This window comes from Temnothorax longispinosus, chromosome 5 (assembly GCF_030848805.1).
Source record: "Temnothorax longispinosus isolate EJ_2023e chromosome 5, Tlon_JGU_v1, whole genome shotgun sequence".
NCBI classification, from domain to species: Eukaryota; Metazoa; Arthropoda; class Insecta; order Hymenoptera; family Formicidae; genus Temnothorax; species Temnothorax longispinosus.
In genome coordinates, this window is record NC_092362.1 from 21,736,124 (window position 1) to 21,754,062 (window position 17,939).

At 41.3% G+C, this 17,939-nt stretch overlaps 1 protein-coding gene across 4 annotated transcripts in view; it reads right to left on the bottom strand.

Moving 5' to 3' along the window:
- The window catches only part of Dll (homeotic protein distal-less), an 83,171-nt gene extending 80,247 nt beyond the window's left edge, over positions 1–2,924 (bottom strand). For 2 of the 4 annotated variants that reach the window (XM_071777714.1, XM_071777711.1), the window contains exon 1: positions 1,078–2,924. In XM_071777714.1, the coding sequence (XP_071633815.1) occupies positions 1,078–1,570 (493 nt within the window). In that variant the 5' untranslated portion in view covers positions 1,571–2,924. Of the gene's footprint in view, positions 1–1,062 lie in introns of all 4 variants that reach the window. The other 2 variants (XM_071777713.1, XM_071777710.1) reach the window with 1 other exon arrangement.
- Between the last annotated feature and the right edge of the window lie 15,015 nt (positions 2,925–17,939).

A 17,939-nucleotide genomic window follows, 5' to 3' on the forward strand; every position in this document is an offset into this window, starting at 1 on the left:
AACATTTTACAAATGCCTTTACTTGTCCTTGCTCCATTTTTTCTTTTTAAAGTTCTTTTTGAACCTTCTTTTTAAGCTCCTTTTAAATCTCACTTTTACAATGGGGACAAGGATATGAAGACATTCAAATGTCTCCGTACCATACATTTTCTAAAAAAAAGTCACGTATGGAAACAGCGGTGCGATTTCAGTGACTCGGGAAACTCGGCAGGAGTAGGAGCCGCAAACGGAAACCGAGCGGGCGAATCGCAGTAAGTTTGTTTCCTTTTTATATCGGTGGAACAGCGCATCTGATTGTTGTGCTTTACGTCGCAAAACCGTGAACGTGGACGTTCCATTTGTCGTCGCGCGGAAATTTACTTGAGCGAATGAAGACATTCGGCCGAGCGGCACTGAAGTCCTACTGATGTGTAAAAAAAAAGTCGTAATAACAAAGCGACCGCTGCGCGAGATACAGGTGACCCACCGGAAACGCCTGTCGCCGTCTTATTTTGCTACGTGTCAAGATGACCGTATCGTTCCTGACAAATGTTACGACTCTGGGGCACGATGCTCACTTTCGCGACTCGAAATCGTCCGCGTATCAGCGTGCCGATGATGAACGACTTCGAAAGATCTCTATATCTGTTTATCTACATCTACGATGTGAGAGGCTCAAGATGAATATTCGAGCTAACATGCTAGGTTTTTTATCTCGGGTCGTTGATGTTTCCCCGACGCGAAAAATGGCATTGGAACTTCTGACTCGTTGTTGCCGGATGATCGATTATTGAGTTGCAACAAACGTTTCTTTGCGACACATCGGCAGTCAGCACTTTCATCTTGAGCCCTTCGATGACATCTCCGTTCCACTTTGCACTAGCACTAACTCGCGCACTGACAAGCACAAAATTTACTTCGTTAATTATCATGCTTCTTCGCGATTCCACCGTCGGCACGGAGTCACTGATCTCAGTCGCGGCAGTCGGCGACCGCGAGAAACGGAGATCTCATCGATTCGAGTTAACTGCTAGAGATGTACGTAATCTAAAAGTAGGAATAAAAAAGGCTGCGAATACATACAGTTGGGGTACTCACCGTCCTTGGGCGGCGAGGGGCACTGGGGGTACGTTCCAATGTGATATCCGTAGGCGTTGTGCTGGTGCATGGGCGCGAACGGATATCCGGCGAGCGATCTGGGACTGGGAAAGCCCGCGTCCGCGTGCTGCTGATTCCCGCTGCCGGGGCCGGAGCCCTGATGCGCCAACGATCCGACCTGATGCGAGAACTGATGCGCGCCCGGGACATTGTGCCCGCCCGGGTAACCGCTCCGCAGACTCGCCGGATTGTAGAGGTTGTTGTGCTGGAGCTCGATGAAGGCGGACTTGCCGCTCTGGGAGACCGGCGTGCTGGAGGTCGTGCTGTCGCCGCCGTTGCCGCCGGGTGGACCGGGCGTCACCGAGCCCAGGCCGGCGTGATGAAGATGCTGCTCCATGTCGGAGCCGGCGCCCCCGGTGCCGGCGCCACCGCCGCCCCCGCCGCCGCCGCCACCGCCGCCCCCGGCCGGTCCGCCGCCGCCGCCGCCCGACATGCTGTTCGGGGTCGGGGTACTCGACGGACAGGGGTCGCCCGCCCCGAATGGGCTCCCCAGGTCCGTGAAGTTGAGCGTCGTCGTGCTGCCCGGACGCTCCACCTTAAACTCAACGTCGATGCCGCCGCCGCCACAGCCCGCGACCCGAGCCGAGCTCGCCGACGACGTCGTCGCCGCCGCGACCGTCGCGTGCCCTCCGTACGGGGCCCGAATTTTGGGACTTCTCTCTCTCTGCGACGAGCGGCCTAACCCTGCACGTGCGCGCGCGCGCGCGAGCGCGCGCTCTTCCCTCGATCGACGACTACGTCGACCGCGCGTCGGAAGAGCCGCGGGGTGTCATCGGGTCAGCGAGGAGTTAACCGTCGGGCGTTTCAGTTCCAGTTCCACTTCTCAGTTTCTGGAATTTACACGGCGGGATGTCGCTCGCGATCTCTCAATTTGCACTATCACGTTACGACTTGTCGTTTATCTCCCAGAGAGGATTCACTACGGTTATTCACTTTTGGTTGTTTCAGAGGCGGTCTTTTTGTCGCACGTACTTATCCGTGTGTCGCCGCTCGCACGATTCCGACGCTTTCGTTCGTCAAGTTCGGACACCACTTGTCACACTTGTCCACTTGAGTCACTTCACGTCTACACACGCGTAGTCCTCGCGGGAAACACTGTGGATAGGTAGTCGAGAGAGAGAGGCCAAAAAGAGAGTTCCCCGGGGATCGATGCTACTGTCCGGTTGCCGTGCGTCAGCTCGTCGTCGCTCGGCCTTCAAACGGAGACGCGCCGCGACGGCGTGACCAGACCGTCGGCATATCGGTCCTCTTCACTCGCGTAACAACGTCACACCAGTGCAGCCGCGAGACGTCACTCGATCACTTTTCAGCACACAGTCTCCGAGACGTTCACCGAGCGTCGTTGCCGCGCCAAAGGTCCGCCGATCTCGTTCGCGCGAATCGACGAAAATCCCGCGATTCGTCGCGCGATCCTGCACGAGCGGAGCCGAAAATCTATCCGCGCCTCGTATCGCGGTATACTCCGGCACTCGCGTTCGTCCGCGCCAATTTAATTGCACGCCGTACGACCGTAAACGCCCGCGACACGAGCGCGCGCTCGCGCACCTCCTCGGCGACGGGTATGGTTTTTACACGCTCGCCGTGCCGCGATTACCTGGCCGACGAGCGTATCGTGCACACGCTCGGCGTGTATACGCGGCGGACGTACCCGTACTGGAGACGAAGAAGGTAAGGGAGGAAGAAGACGACAACCAGGGCGTAGAAGAAGAGAGAAAAGCACACACGCGCGCCTGGTTCCCAGTAACTGCAGTGCACACCGCGCGGCGCGGACCGGTATAATGATACATAATGAAGCCGGAGCCTCTCCCCGGAGCCCGGCTCACCGTTTCTGAAAGTCGCCGCGGTGGCGCTACTCAAGGCCACGCCTATGGCGAGCGTGAGGCGCGCGCGCGATTGGCGCGCCGCGCCGCTCCCCACCGGCCGTACGTGAAATCCGCGACGGCGATTGGCGCCGCGGAGGCCATTATGGTATCCAAATGGGAGTTGCTGGGTGAACGGGGCCACGCCTGTGTACACCCGGACGCCCTCGGGGCGACCGACAACGCGGAGGTGTTCTTCTGTATACCTGGGGAAGTCCGTTCGTTCGTCGCGCGTATTAGGTCCAACTGATATCGTCGGGGATATACCTCCGAGAAGAGACTAGAGAGACCATCGGTCGAGTTTACGCGTCGCGGAATTACGTCTGTTATTCTTTTCGACTCGCTTGCGGCTTGATTCATTGACTAAATCGCGCTATCAGATTCCCTGTGACAGGAGGTGAGAGACGAGTAACATTCCAATTGTTGAGCACTTGACTTTTCGATTGTTACGAGTCGAGCTGAGTTCAGATGAGCCGTTTACTCGTGGATATACTCTTCTGGAGCTGATAGTCTTGGATATACGAGCACGCAAAGAGTCTATTTAGTTTCTGGAATGATATCTATATCTTTTCAAAAATTTCGTTTATATCTATATGTAGAAAAGGTAGATTGCAACTACGTTTACTATTTTCATGAACTTAAAGTCGTTTTTCGATAAATTCGAGAAAAATTTTTTATTCTATACCTCTCAAGAAATCCATCCAACCTTTTTAAATTTTCGGTTTCTTGAAATCTATAGTATTTCTTTTATATATTAACGCGTTTAACATATTATATAATACAACTTATTAATTTTTTTTTAAATTAATTAGCGGTATAAGTAAAAGATGAGTTTTAGCTTCTGCTCTATCCTGTTTTATCTATATTAAACACGTGTAATTCTTATTTTTATTCTTATAGTTTTTTCAGTTATCTTATTTTTAAATCAGTTTGTATCTTGCTTCTATTTTTCTTCAAGCATATCTTACTACAAAAACATGTGCGTATACGGGAGTAAATGATATGTAAATGTACATCAGTATTCGCTGAGCTTGGGTCTATGAGATCAATAAGCCTATGATTAGGTGGGTCAGAGTCATCTCTGCGGAAAATTTGTTTATGCCCAGATAGCTCGAGTCTTTGACCTCTATTGGGCTACATGATCTTTTTTTGACCATTCATCCAGGATATCATTAAAATTATGGGCCATTCTGGCCGAAATTTTGGTGGATTCTGCTTTCTCGGTTATCGGCTGATCGCGCGAGCCCTGTCACGACACTTTGGCAGCAAAGGACGTCCTTTGCTCCGCCCATTAATCCTTCACGAAGGGCGTCTACTCTCGGCAGAAGATGGAGCGTACGAACAGCGTGATATTTTTTCCCTCTTCTTGTTGCTTCGAAGCATACACCGTTGAGATTGCATTAATCGTAAAACTGGCGATAATGAAGCATCAATGGATTTAACAATAGCCCAGCTGATTATAAGTCCCAAAAGATTATCAATGCAACAGACATGTGTCGCTAATGAACATTATATATTTAAGAAATTATTTATACATTTTTTTAATTCATGCTACGATTTATAAATTTTGCATTCGAGTACAAATCGCTACCATTTTTATATTTAAAATTATATAAAATTTGTGTAATTAAATATTGTAACACATAAATATAATGAGATTTTTATGAGATCAATGTAAAGATTACTTTTCCTGCATCTAATTAACAATTTGGCACATATGTGACGGTAGCAATGATACAAAATAATTTTAGCATGAAATATAAAGTTTGTAATGAGGCAAATCTTTTTTCCCGATATCTGCGATTCACGGAAATCGGGTAAAGATAGATTAGATCCTGTTCGCGGATACAGTCTAATCGTACGTATTTACGCATTCATTAATTATAATATAGATACTATACCTATACTTATCAACGTAATTAATTTAATTATCTTGTGATTGGATATTATTCCATTAATTATTTATATTTGTAATTAAAATTAATGACTTTATTATGCGGCGCTTATAGGTGAACTCTACTGTTCTCACGAATGACTGATAAACAAGTAAATAAAACATTTTCTACTTAAGCAGTGTACTTTGTCAAGTGACTTTTGTTAAAACAATTTTTTACAATATTAATTATGCTTTTGACTTTGGTCATACGATTGTTAGGCATAGAACATATAATTATTAAATTATTATACATGCGTATGTATACGTATAGATATCTTATATTAATTATTTTGATATTATTAATTGTTGAATTAAAAAATTTAAAATAAATATAAAAAACGGGTGTGTTACAATTTTTTTATTAGTATCATTAGTATCAAGCATAAATATTCCTATCGAAATTCTTTCAATAACATACAGAGTGAATCTGTCGGAAATTTCAACAAAACCTTAGAAATATATTCCGGGGAACGGTTCAAACAGGAATTCGTTGATCGTTGTAGCACAGTGACCTAGAGACATTTCTTTCTGCATTATAATTATGCTTAATCAGACAGAGCAAGCACAATTACTGTCTTGAGCGTGGTTATCGTCTACAATGATATTAGTCGCTAAATTATATACCATCTATTAACATTGCGTCACGTTTCGCTGACATACAAGCGATGCTTCAATTACGCGAGGTCTTGTTCTCGATACGTTGAAGAATGCAACATTAATTACACGATTTTATAGACAATAAATAATTGTCCATACAAATGCCAAAAAGAACGTGAATATTTTTTATTTTGGGAAGTTTTTATATATGGCAGTCTTTTGTAAAATAATGCGCGCGATTGAAATCTAACTGGAACAGTTTTATTGTATGGACTAACAGCATTCTTTAGTTTAGATACTAATTATTTTTAGTATAAATCTATATATGTAATGTGTAAGCAAAAAGAGAAAACGTTAATATTGAATAACATAAAACTTCTAGTAATAAAAGAATAAAGTTTATGCAGAAATCTATTTTGTGTGTTTTATTATAGTGACGTTTATTATTATAATGACGTTTTATAGATATATAGTGGAGTTTGAAGTATATAAATTTGGAATTGCGTGCAACTGTAATTGTAAAATACTTTTACTCACATATTTTATTGGGTATCGAAAACCTTTCAAAATTAGATATAGGCATGAGAAATTACTACAGCAAACCGTTCAGAGCAATTACATTTTAGAAACAATGTTTTAATTTTAAAAGCAAAACACGTATAGTATGTAGAACGGATAACGATGATGGAAATTGATATTAATGACGAATTAGTCGCGTCAGTGGGTGCGCGGTACAAAAGTGCGTCTCGGATACAAGACATGAGAATGGCACGAGGCTCAAATTTCCTTACGTGTCCCGAACGAAATCACTTCCCTCTTCGTAATACTGGTGTACCGATGCGCCCGCGGGAACGGCACTAGGCCAAAAGAGCGTGGCACGCTCTTATGGCGCGAAATTACATTGGGGGCTAATTGCATGGCGGCGGTAGCGCAAACACGTGTCATCAGTCGACCGCCACCACCATCAGCCACTACCACTACCACCATCGGCCGCGCCATCACCATGCGATGCCTATGGTGGATAGCTGCGCGGCCGGTTGTGTACGGTGAATTACGTAATTGAGGTAAATAGCGGCTATCCAGAGTGCGGGGAACTGTGCTAAATAAAATGCCATTCAATTAGACGACGAGAAGGACCGCGTATAGCGTCGACGGTACCCGATGTTGTCCCCTCCGCTTCGAGTAGGTATTTCCTAAAGCGGATGGTTCATCGCTGCTCGTATAGTCGCCCGTTTTAAATATACGTGCTTGGTCTTTTAATGAAATTATTAACTTTAATCAATGACGTTAAGTTTTCTCGTTTATACAGGGTATTATGTAATTCATATAGTTTAGAAAATAGTTTATTCTCTGCTGTGCGAGAAATTCAAAGAACTTTCATTAATTTTAAAACAATTTTAAAGCAATAAAATACGTTTGTTAGAAATGACATATATTTGTCATTATATTAAAGCAATGTTTATTATAATATTAAAAAGTTTTTTTTAGTGAAAGTAAAATAAAATTTTCAAAAAATTAACACAGCTAGGATGAATAAGAGATCTCCAATAATATGTAAAACCGGTAATATACAAACTGAATAGATATTCCGCCTTGTGGTCTCGAATTCATAATGTTTCACACGGCGTGGTGTCAAAAATGAGGGACTGTTTCTCGGTGCGAGAAGAGCTCGTAATTCGAGTAGTTTTACGCACGGGAAAAAAAGGGGTAATGCCAGCGCGATGTGGAAACGCATGGACAAATTGCGGCGCAAAGTGGCATTTTGATTTCTCGTTGCCCCGTCGTTTCTCTGTCAAATCAAAAGGACGTAAAAATACTCGCAGATTATAGCGCTAAGTGGCACTTTTATCACTCGCTCGTAATTGCGCATGCATCCCGCGAGAACTTTCTCCCGCTCGCTCGTAGTTTCGCAGATTCCGTGACCGTCGTCGATCGGTGCACCGCTTACCGCACTTCGCTTGTTTCCTTTCCTTTTCCCTTCCTATATATGTCAGTTAATGACGGAGCTTGAATACTTGTCACGCTTAAATACGGAGTATCCCGAATGCAAGAGGTAAGATTTAGAATGAAAGAGACAAAAATTAAGGGCTTTCGCTTTCAATATATTATTGATGCACTATATAATCTATCATTTTTGTTGCGTCCATTTCGAGACGTTTAATTTGATTATATCTTATTACAAAGCTTAGTAAAATATTTCTTGAAAGCAGAAATATAGAATCTCAAAATAAACTCAAAGGTTTACGTATTCGAGCGCTCGTATTTCGCGACTGAAAGAATACTGATACTTAATAACATTCTACATGTATTCTGCGAATAATACTTTTACTGCTTCGTCCATTATCGGGTATTGTACAATTTAATCTTTTTATGTGCGATTGAATCGCATCGCGCTTTGCTCACATGCATCATGCATTTTCCATCACGCGCGCCTAACAACGATGCGTACTTAATATCTACGCGGTCGACGCTTAAGGTTGCGCCGTGTCTACGCCGTGCGAGGCGAGGAAAAAACGGAGGAAGAGGAGGAAAGACGGAGGGTGCGAGAGTAGCAGGTCTTCGAGAGTTTCACGATGCCCGGAGCAGTGACAAGCTCGGATCATAATTTTCGTACTTTACTGCTCGGCAGTAAAAGCCCGAGCGAATATAGGTGGGCGTTGCCCGCAAACATTGTGTTTGACCGTGTTCTACACGCGGTATTATCGTCCGTTCTAACGTCCAAAAACATTCTCTATTTTTAGCACGGGCCACGAAATCTACCTACCTACCGCGCCTCTGCCACTTCGCTAGAAACACTTTAACCGGCCGTCGCGGAATCGATCCTATTAATCTGATATCGGCCGGGCGTCGATGATTTACCGAGCATCGCGCGCGTTCGTTTTCGAAACACCCTGTACGTGAGGCTACACGCGGGCTCCGTTTATGCGGGCAACAAAATTACAGATCAGATGTACGGGATCGCAGAAATGTACTCCTCGTTAAGACTCCAGTTGGTATTGAATTTAATGACACGGTAGCCGGAGAAGTATATTTCTTTCGGATAGGGTATACCGTCATTCAAGAAAATGTAGCGAGGTGCGAGAAGACATTGCACCAGAGGAAATAATCGTTATTAAAGTCTTCCGGAAAACTGATTTCAGGAGATTCACTTTATGTTCGGCTCTTCAAAAATATTGCCGATATCTACAAAACTTAAAGATAAATGAGGAACATAATGTTAACAATGCACAAACTCTTTAGATTCTTTTTAGATTTAAATTAATTTTTACTATTCGCATGATAATTTTTAGTAATTTTATAAGATCACTTCTAACATCATTAATCATATAAATATAATTTATTACAACGAAAGGTGGATATTAAATATTCGCGAAATTTAATATCAGAATTATTTTAAATTAAAAATCGCACATCCTGAGAAAAGTGCATCACTAAGCAGCACCAGCTCGAAACGCGACGCTAGAAAGGCGGGAGAGGCAGCGGAATCGTGAGTCTCACGGTGAGTCGTTCGATCGGTACTCACGAGAGTCAAAAGCCTTCGAGGAGTCGGCGACTTACGAGGCGAACGAGGACGAGCCGTCGTTCGAACAAAGAGACTTTCACGAGTGCCCCTGAGGAGGAAGAAAAAGACACTGACAATGAGGGAGAGGAGGTGGACGTGCGAAGGGGAGAACGAAGAGCCACGACGAGAAAAACGAGAGGGCGAGGACGCGCAGCTCCTTCAGGACGGATGAATGGGGCTACTAGTGATGTGGTGCGAGGGATGCCCCGGAGAAGTCGAATTGCCCGCCATTGTAGCGGAATTGATTATCGTATAGTAGAGAGGATTCGGAATAAGATATCGAATAATGACAAGACTATGGATACTGCGCAAGTCAAAGAGAACATTATTAATAACGAAATCAATAATTAATGAATCGCAATTTAATTGTGAAATAAAATTTACGATCATAATTAGCTGCAATTGTTTTTCTAAACAGATAACTTACTGAAAATATGATTACATTCTAATAAGAATTCGAATGTTATAATATTATTTTGCATGGTTTATTGTAGAAAGAATGTTTGATTTTGAATCTATGATTAACATATAGAATAAAGTATTAAACTACTTAGTAATAAATTACTAACTAATTCTGATGTCATTTACTAATTTATTATATTTATTCTACAAGTTAATGAAAATCATTTAATATTTTTTTCATAAAACAAGTTAACATTATGTTAAAGATCAAATCAACTCATGTTCACGATAATTAATAAGAATTAAAAGTATAACAATTATACGTTTAATTAAAAAGATAATTTCTGCGTTCGAAATACCTACATATTATAATAGAATCCAATTCTACAGTTAAAAATTCCCTTATCCCTGTAAAAAGAACGAACATCTTAGTATTAGAGTTTGACCAATGACAGTTGACACTTGAATTTCTTAAAAGCGCCAGGTAGCTAATTTTTGACAATGGAGCATCTTCGAGTCGAAAACAGACGTTCGAAGTGTCGCCCGACCGGGCCCCTTACTACCCGTACAATATCGCACCCTACAATTAAGTACGACCTGTTTTCCCATTTCATTCTCCTACTATTTCCGTCTATCGTATATCTTTTTTCCCGACGCGCACAGACGAGGAGGAAAAACTGACTTTTAAGGTGGTTGCCCTTGCGTGAATGAATGCCCGAAACAAAAGAACGCCGCGATGTACCAGGGGGAAAGAGGACATGGAGGATGCGACCGCGAAGGGTGTGGCGAGTCCTACTTACTGGAAGTCTCTTTTCAATGAAAGACTGCGAACACCGGCGGATGTTCGGTCTCTTCGGTTTTGATCGAACCTCGACATTTTTTACGTGGGAAGCTCTGCTTGCTCTTTAATGATTATGCGTGTCGCGATATACCGTAAGCGTAATTACTCATATGTGCAGCACGTATTTTCACTGTAAATCTGCAATACCGTAATTGTTCCGGCAAATGCTGATGGCCAGCAAGCTTTACATTTGTTCTAACGACAAAGTGTGACATTTATTACATATACGTGTATTAGCAAGCGATTTATCATGAAATTAATACGAATAAAATATATAGGTATGAAGCGTTTATCATATTTGTCATAAGACCAGGTGTGCCTTAACACTCGTAAGAGTGTTAAAGTAACGGTTGTATTAAAACGCTGAACGTATATAAGTTAATAAAATTAGAAATTTATAGAAAAACGCGTTATTGAAAAAGAATATATTAATAATTGTTTTATTGCGCGATTATTATTACGCTTAATTCCGAAGATAATGGCATACACAGAACTGACTTTTCCTATTCACGAAGGTGTGAAAGGACTTTTTTCATCACGTGTTATGGATTTCTTTTTTCACGCGACAGCAATCATGAGAGAAGGAAATTCTACAGTTCCAACGGGACTTCGAGGTAATAATCGTCCGAGGGCAGTGAGCCGCGTAAAAAGGGTGAAGTTTTGAAATGAAGAAGACAGCAATTTGCACGCGTGAAAAATATAGCAGAAGGGTCGCGAGTGCCAGGAGCAAAAAACGCAACAGTCGCGTGCAATCCCGCGGTGCGATTGTGCGACATTCTCAAGCAGCCTTCTCGTATTTGCAACGACGATAAAAGAAAGTTTCTCTTTTTTTTTTTCACGAAGTGACTCCTCGGAAAAATACTTCCTTTAAATTATATGAGAAAAGAATGTTCCTCTAAATTATATATGAGAAAAGAAAATAAAATAGAGAAGGGGAAGTAAAAAAAAGGAGAATGAGTGTGCATTCAGATATAAAATATTTCATTATAAAAAATCTTGTGATATCAGACGATTTTACTTGTGGTAGAAATGTATAAATAAAAAATATTTCGTGTAGAGAAAAATGATTCTTTGTAACTACAATTTCTATAATAAAATCGTTAATAAAAATTGAATTTAATGTTAATCAATAGATAAATAAAAATTTATATATAAATACTAATTAAAAAATTTAAAGCCCAAGTTTTTTCACACATACGTCAATATTAATTTCGATTTAACGTATCAGGCAAAATGTTTTTTGTCACGTCGACCACAGTTCGACGGAAAGTAATTTATAGGCGTAGAAAAGTCAGAAAATGTTTGTTGACTCGTTATTACAAAAATAGCCGATATCACTACCACGAGCAGGGGAGTAGGTGCGTTTCTCATTCTCTTTCTTATATACCTAATCGAATCTCACGAGTACCTGCAATTTCTGCGACTTTCCACAAAGGCCTCGCTTGCACGCACGCCATTGCGAATGTATGCGACGAACACCTGGAGTTCTCAAACGATCGTGATGGACTGTTGATAAAAGGAGCTTGGTGTTCGCACGAAGGGTACGTGGGTGGAATTGAGCGAGAAAGGAGAAAACTCTGGACGAAGAGCTCCTCGGTTTCTTAGGGGTGGCTCACGATCACCGTCGAGGTGTATGATGAAAGAGAAAGGAGACCGAGGAGGCGGGCGAAATCATTGAAGGACATAACGCACAGAGTAAGAAATAAAAGTCAAACTCACATGAAGGGACATCGCAAATGAATAAGAAATCGAAAGAAACGCTAGAAAATGCAGAAAATAATATGTAATTATATCATAATCTTTTTATGGATTTAAGCTTCAGTTGAAGAACACGGATTCGTAATTCTTTTACGATAAAGCTATGACAGTTGTCACTTTACTGTAGTTGCTCTTATTAAAATTATAACATTATAAATGTCTCGACATTTTATTTACATATTTAAAAAAATAAAGTCAAAAAATTGAAAATTAAGTCGTCACACACACACACACACACAATAACGTGACTTTTCGTAACCTAACTCTGTTCTATCTGTCTATTTTCCTAATTGCATTTTAAGACTATCGCGGAACGCTGCTTGAGGCGAAGCACGGGCGGGGAGGGCGTCGCGTAAAAGCGACCGAGGGGGAAAAAAAAGAAAGAACATCCGAGTGCGCGAAGGAGTTGGAGAGTTACGGGAAAAGAGAGCGCAGGCATGAGAAAAAGAAGGCTAGGTAGAAAGAGAGCGAGGAGAGCGCGCGAAGGAGAACGCATGGGAGTAGCGAGAGAGAACGTCAGCTGGCCGCGTTCTCGCGTGACGACGCTCCGAACCGCTCCGCGCCGCGGCCGGCTCGGTTTCCCCCGTGGCAGCGGGAAGACCCGCCTCGTATCTCTGTCCCTCATTACTATTCTATGTGTCGTAGTAGACGACGAGGGCCGTCGTCGCGCATCAGGCCCAGTGTATAGACAACAAGAGAGAGAGAGAGAGAGAGAGAGAGAGAGAGAGAGAGAGAGAGAGAAGCGGGCAGTGTGCGTGCGTGCCTGCACCGTGCCGTGCCGTGCGTGCACGCGGGCGCACGCGCACGTTTGCGTCTCGACAAGCCCCCCTTTTTTTATATTTTTTCCCCCCCGTCTCACTCTCTCTCGCTCTCTTTTTCACTCCTCTCTCACTCCTTCCTCGTCCCTCTCGTTTCCTCCCTTTGTTTTTATTCGCACCCCTGCTTCGCCAGAATGCCAGGGTGCGTGTCTGCGAAGAGCAGCTCTAGCCACGCTAGCCCGCAGCGCTCGATGTCAACTCGTTGCCACGCATCTGCCTAGCCGGCTGTCACGCTATCGATGAGCCTGAGAGAGAGCAAGAATCGAATCAATCTTACGCGAGCGGTACGCGATGAGGGCAAACGGGTTCCACGAGTTGTGACCATCGTCGAACTTTTGCGAGAGAGCTTCGTCGATGCCCACTTCAGATTTTTTTCCTCGATTGATCGTTACAAGTGGAATCGAGGGGATCGCGAAGTGGCTACGAGCCATAACTTGCTGAAGTATCATGATGCGTGTTCTAATCATCGTTGCGATCTCTTATCTTTTCTTTCTCTCTCTCTTTATTCTAGTCCGTAAAGATCTCGATTTTTAAGTCAAATCTCTTTCCGTCAACTAGTAAGTGGTTGTATATTATTACCTTGATGATAATGCTTTACATGGTTGCATCTATTTCATGATCAGAGTTTAAATTTCACTAGGCTATTTAAACGGAAATAGACGGAAGATGCAAAAGAAATGATAACATAATGGATATTTATTTCTTTGTTTACATTTTCCCTAACGACTACGTGTGGCAAGAATCACGTACGATTGCTCGTATTTACATTGCAAATATTGAACAGTTTAGCGTAAAGAATTATCGCAAAAATGTTTAACTTTTTTCTCTATAGAAAGACCATCAACTTGTTGCGGTGTATTCGTTTTGCCGATAATACTATTTATCTATCGTTAAAGAGCACATTATCTTATCGAAAAACAAGGACGGTAGACCAAAGGCAACGTAAGATAAAAAGGTAAGATCAGTTGCGAAAAAGAACTCTAAAGAATATTATAAGAAAAATATTTTAAGCTGCACATATATACATATTATATATATTTTTATTATAAATTCTCATGCAGTCTTATTAACACAATAAAATAGAAGTAATATATTACTCACTGATGTGATACTATCGTTGTCTCGCCGTCGTCTGATACTTCTCCAACCCTTCTCCTCCTCCTCCTCCTCTTCTCAAATTCGTCACTTAACACTCGCGAAAACACGATCAATTATGATTGCGCGTACTAATTACCAGAATAAGATAATTGCACGAAACTTTGCATGGCATTCCTGATATACAACGCGCATTTTATTATTTTTATGAAAGAAGTACGAATAACGTACTGGAAAAACACGAAGCTTCAGGACTCGTTTGACATCCGCAAGTCTCGCAAATTAACGTGACAAACAAAATCTCGCACGATGGGTGGTTTTATCAAATTGCAAATCATATATAAACATCGAATTTACTCACACAGAGTTGATAAATATTAAAATTGAGCTTAATTGCATACGCAATTATTTTATATTACTCCGAGCTCTCGATTTGATAGTGATAAACAAATTACGTTTAAAACAACAAGATATTAATAAAGTCTCTAATGTAAGATGCATTTAAATCGTTAAATAAATAATTTATTAGTGCCCGTGCAGATAAAATGATAAATAACACCCATCCTTTATTGATAGGGAAAAGAATAAATTGCGCGAAGTATTTGCTTTGATAAATAACTGATATAACAGCCGTTAATCACGAGAGTTAATTAATCCACGTGAGCTAATAGTTGCTGATTAGTTGATTACTCATAGGAAATGATCGCGTTTCGAATGCGACACACGGAGCGACTCACGCCGCTACCTGCCTGGCTCGAGTCTCGCCGAGTACGTACGAGACGTATCAAAACAAATATCAAAGCGAGTGTAAGTAACTGTCGTTTCGAAATATATAACATGTTATATAAATTAAATCATGTCGAATATATGTTTCTTGTTTTCAAATTAATTTTGATTGAACAATTATTAGGTACATGTGTGTTTCGTTGCGAATTTATTAGCGTCGCTTAAGATAACGATTCTGTTTAATTAAAAGAGTATTTTGAAATAGAAATATTATTACTTGCATCTTAATTAATAAGAAAATTTGCTTTAGTCTAATTGATATCTTTATAAACGAATGTTACCAGTACCATTCTAACTGATGTTACATACAAATTATTTTATTTTTACTTTAAAATTTTCTTTTAGTAATAATTTAAATGATTGATTAATTGAGGACTTCCGTTCAAGACGGATGTAAATTAAAACTGTTGTCATTGGTATTTGTATCTTCATAGACTTCTTCAGTCAAGTCTATGTAGAACTGGCGGTTTTTTTCGGAAATGTAAGTCTTCTTACATTATTCTGTTTCTTTTTTGATATTTTACTTGGTTTCGGTTTATAGTGTCCCAACTCTGAAATAGTCAAGTAAAAAGAAATTGGGAAACGTTTTTGGTGGGCTTTTTAAATGCGTTTTCTGTTGCCCATCAAGTCTATAAGATTGTAAGTTTACTTATCTTCCTTTTGCAACAAAAAATATCAATAGAGATGTAAGTCGACTTATAGCTCTCTTGCATGGAGGCCTTCAATTATATTCCGTATTTAGAAACAATTATTCAGTCTATTATTTGTAAAATGACATTTATCTTCGTTGATCGAAAAATCATTATATTAAAATTTTTATCTCAGAGAGGAGTGAAATTGTATGATTTATATATATTCTATTTGAATTGGATGTGGCTCTCTTTCCGAAGAAAGAGCGTGAGGATTCGTCGTGGTGAATTGCAGGGTTAAAAAGGTCCGGTAGAGGGTTAATGCCGTCATCTCTAACCAGAATTGACACGGCACTCATCCCCCTCGCAACGTAATTGGCCCCTTTGCTTTCTAGTCTGGTGCCAGGAGGGATTTCTAGGAGTCAGTGGGCAAATCCTATTTCGGCGGCGTTTATATTCGAGAGAACCCTGGGGGCCGGTGTTTATTGCTGATCTAATAAAAGTCCCTCGCCTGTCGATTGCCGTAAACGTAAGTGTAAGTCGTTATATGGCGCCCCATAATTGCCACAATAAATTTGCGCAATCCCCGTCAACATCAGTTATATTATCGCCACGTATTGTTTTAGGAAGCCGGGATATAAACGGTTTTATCTCGGAATTTCCAGTTTACATATCAAAACATCATTTGCTTGATATTTACATTTAATATGCGGGTGAGGATAAAGTTATTAATGAATTAGGGTTATTAGTCTGATTCGTATAAACGCGATATGTTAAATAGATCGTTTTTCAAAGTCTCAAAGTAAACGTGTATTTACGGTATTTTGGAAATATGACATCATATAAAATTACGTCATATTATAGTGAATATTCATATCAGTTATTATTTACAACGTGAATGAATCTTAATCAGACACGTTCGTGATTAATTGATTATATCTTACTATTTTACGTAACTTTAATCGAATACGCGAAGACAGTTGAGATTTACCGTAGACGAACGGCAGGCGCCAAAGGAAATATGCCAAGAGAACAAAGAAGAATCAGTCGGAAGAGACAGAAACGGAGTCGATGAGAGGGTAGCCGAAATAATTAGCGGGAGGCATCGGGGGAAGGTCGGGCGGAAGGTCGTGGCCAGGAAGCGGCGTGGGGAGTCCTGTGATCTTAGGGAAGTCACGGGTCAGCTATGTGTGCTTTGCCTGGTTTTTGCTGGCGAATATTACCGCGCGCAATTAGCCGCGGTTCATTAGTTACTGTCCAATCAATCAAGACGCGTCCGACGGAAGATACTTCCTTGTAAACTCGCCAGTTTTATAGAAAGAGAGCATCTTCGAGCCTGATATTTTCTAACGTCATGTTCTATGTACATCAACGATGTCGAATAAAATTTTGCAAAGAAAGAAAAGATAGCTTGATCCAAGACAATATTTACAGAACGGCTTGTTATTATATATCCTTTTTATATAAAAACGGAAAAGAGTTTGAGTCTTTGACGCTTTGATGGTGAAATAGACAAACCTTCCGCGCGCTATAATTTTTTTAATGTATAGAATTAGATCCAGATTAATTACAAGGCATCGGGTTCGATTCACCTAATTTCCGAGAAAGATTCGATTGAGGTCAAAGACCATGGTGGCCCTCAATATTATCGGTCGCTTTTCTTTCTATTATACATAGGTCGCGATAAAGGAAAATATTTGTGTACGAATTATGAAAATTACAAATGTAATTTCGAAATTCTTTATAGTATTATATAACAAGAAATCAATTATAATAATTATATTGTATCGCGCGCGCGCGCGCGCGTGTGTGTGTGTGTGTGTGTGTGTGTGTGTGTGTGTGTGTGTGTGTGTGTGTGTGTGTAATAAAGCTTTAATATATAAAATTTCTTCATGTATGTTTTTTAAATTAACGGTATGGAAGTCATATTCAAAAACACGAGTAGATCACACTTAAATCTAGCAACGCGCAACGCTATAATCGTACACGGCATCTATCTTCCTCAGTTTTCTGGTTGACCCTTTCCACGGGAGTTTAAATGAAGCTCAGGTAATCTGCCGGGTGCGCTCGGGCCCCGTAGGTTCATTAGTCAGGAGACTAAACGTCGTTGCCCCACTCTTGCTAAGTAAGCTGTAAGGTCTAGGGACGAACCGGAAAGTCGAGCGTCCCTCGTAACGATGCGTTCGATCGATTGTTACTGCATGATCTTGCACAATTCGCTATTTCGCCGCCGTGAGCTTCGATTCTCACTCGATACCGGATAAATTGGCCACTTAAAAATCCATTAATTACAACGTAAAACGCGTGAATAGAATTTTGGGCAAAGTGACTTCCGAACAGGTTGCTCATTCATAAACATGTCAGATTTATGAATATTTCTTCTTGTCGTTTAAGTACTTTATATTTTTTGTACATTTTTTGTATATCAGAACTGTTATTCTTATAAAAGTTTATAATTAATGTTATTATTTAATTACTTATTCAGTTATTAATACTGCTGATAAAATTAATACAAAAGC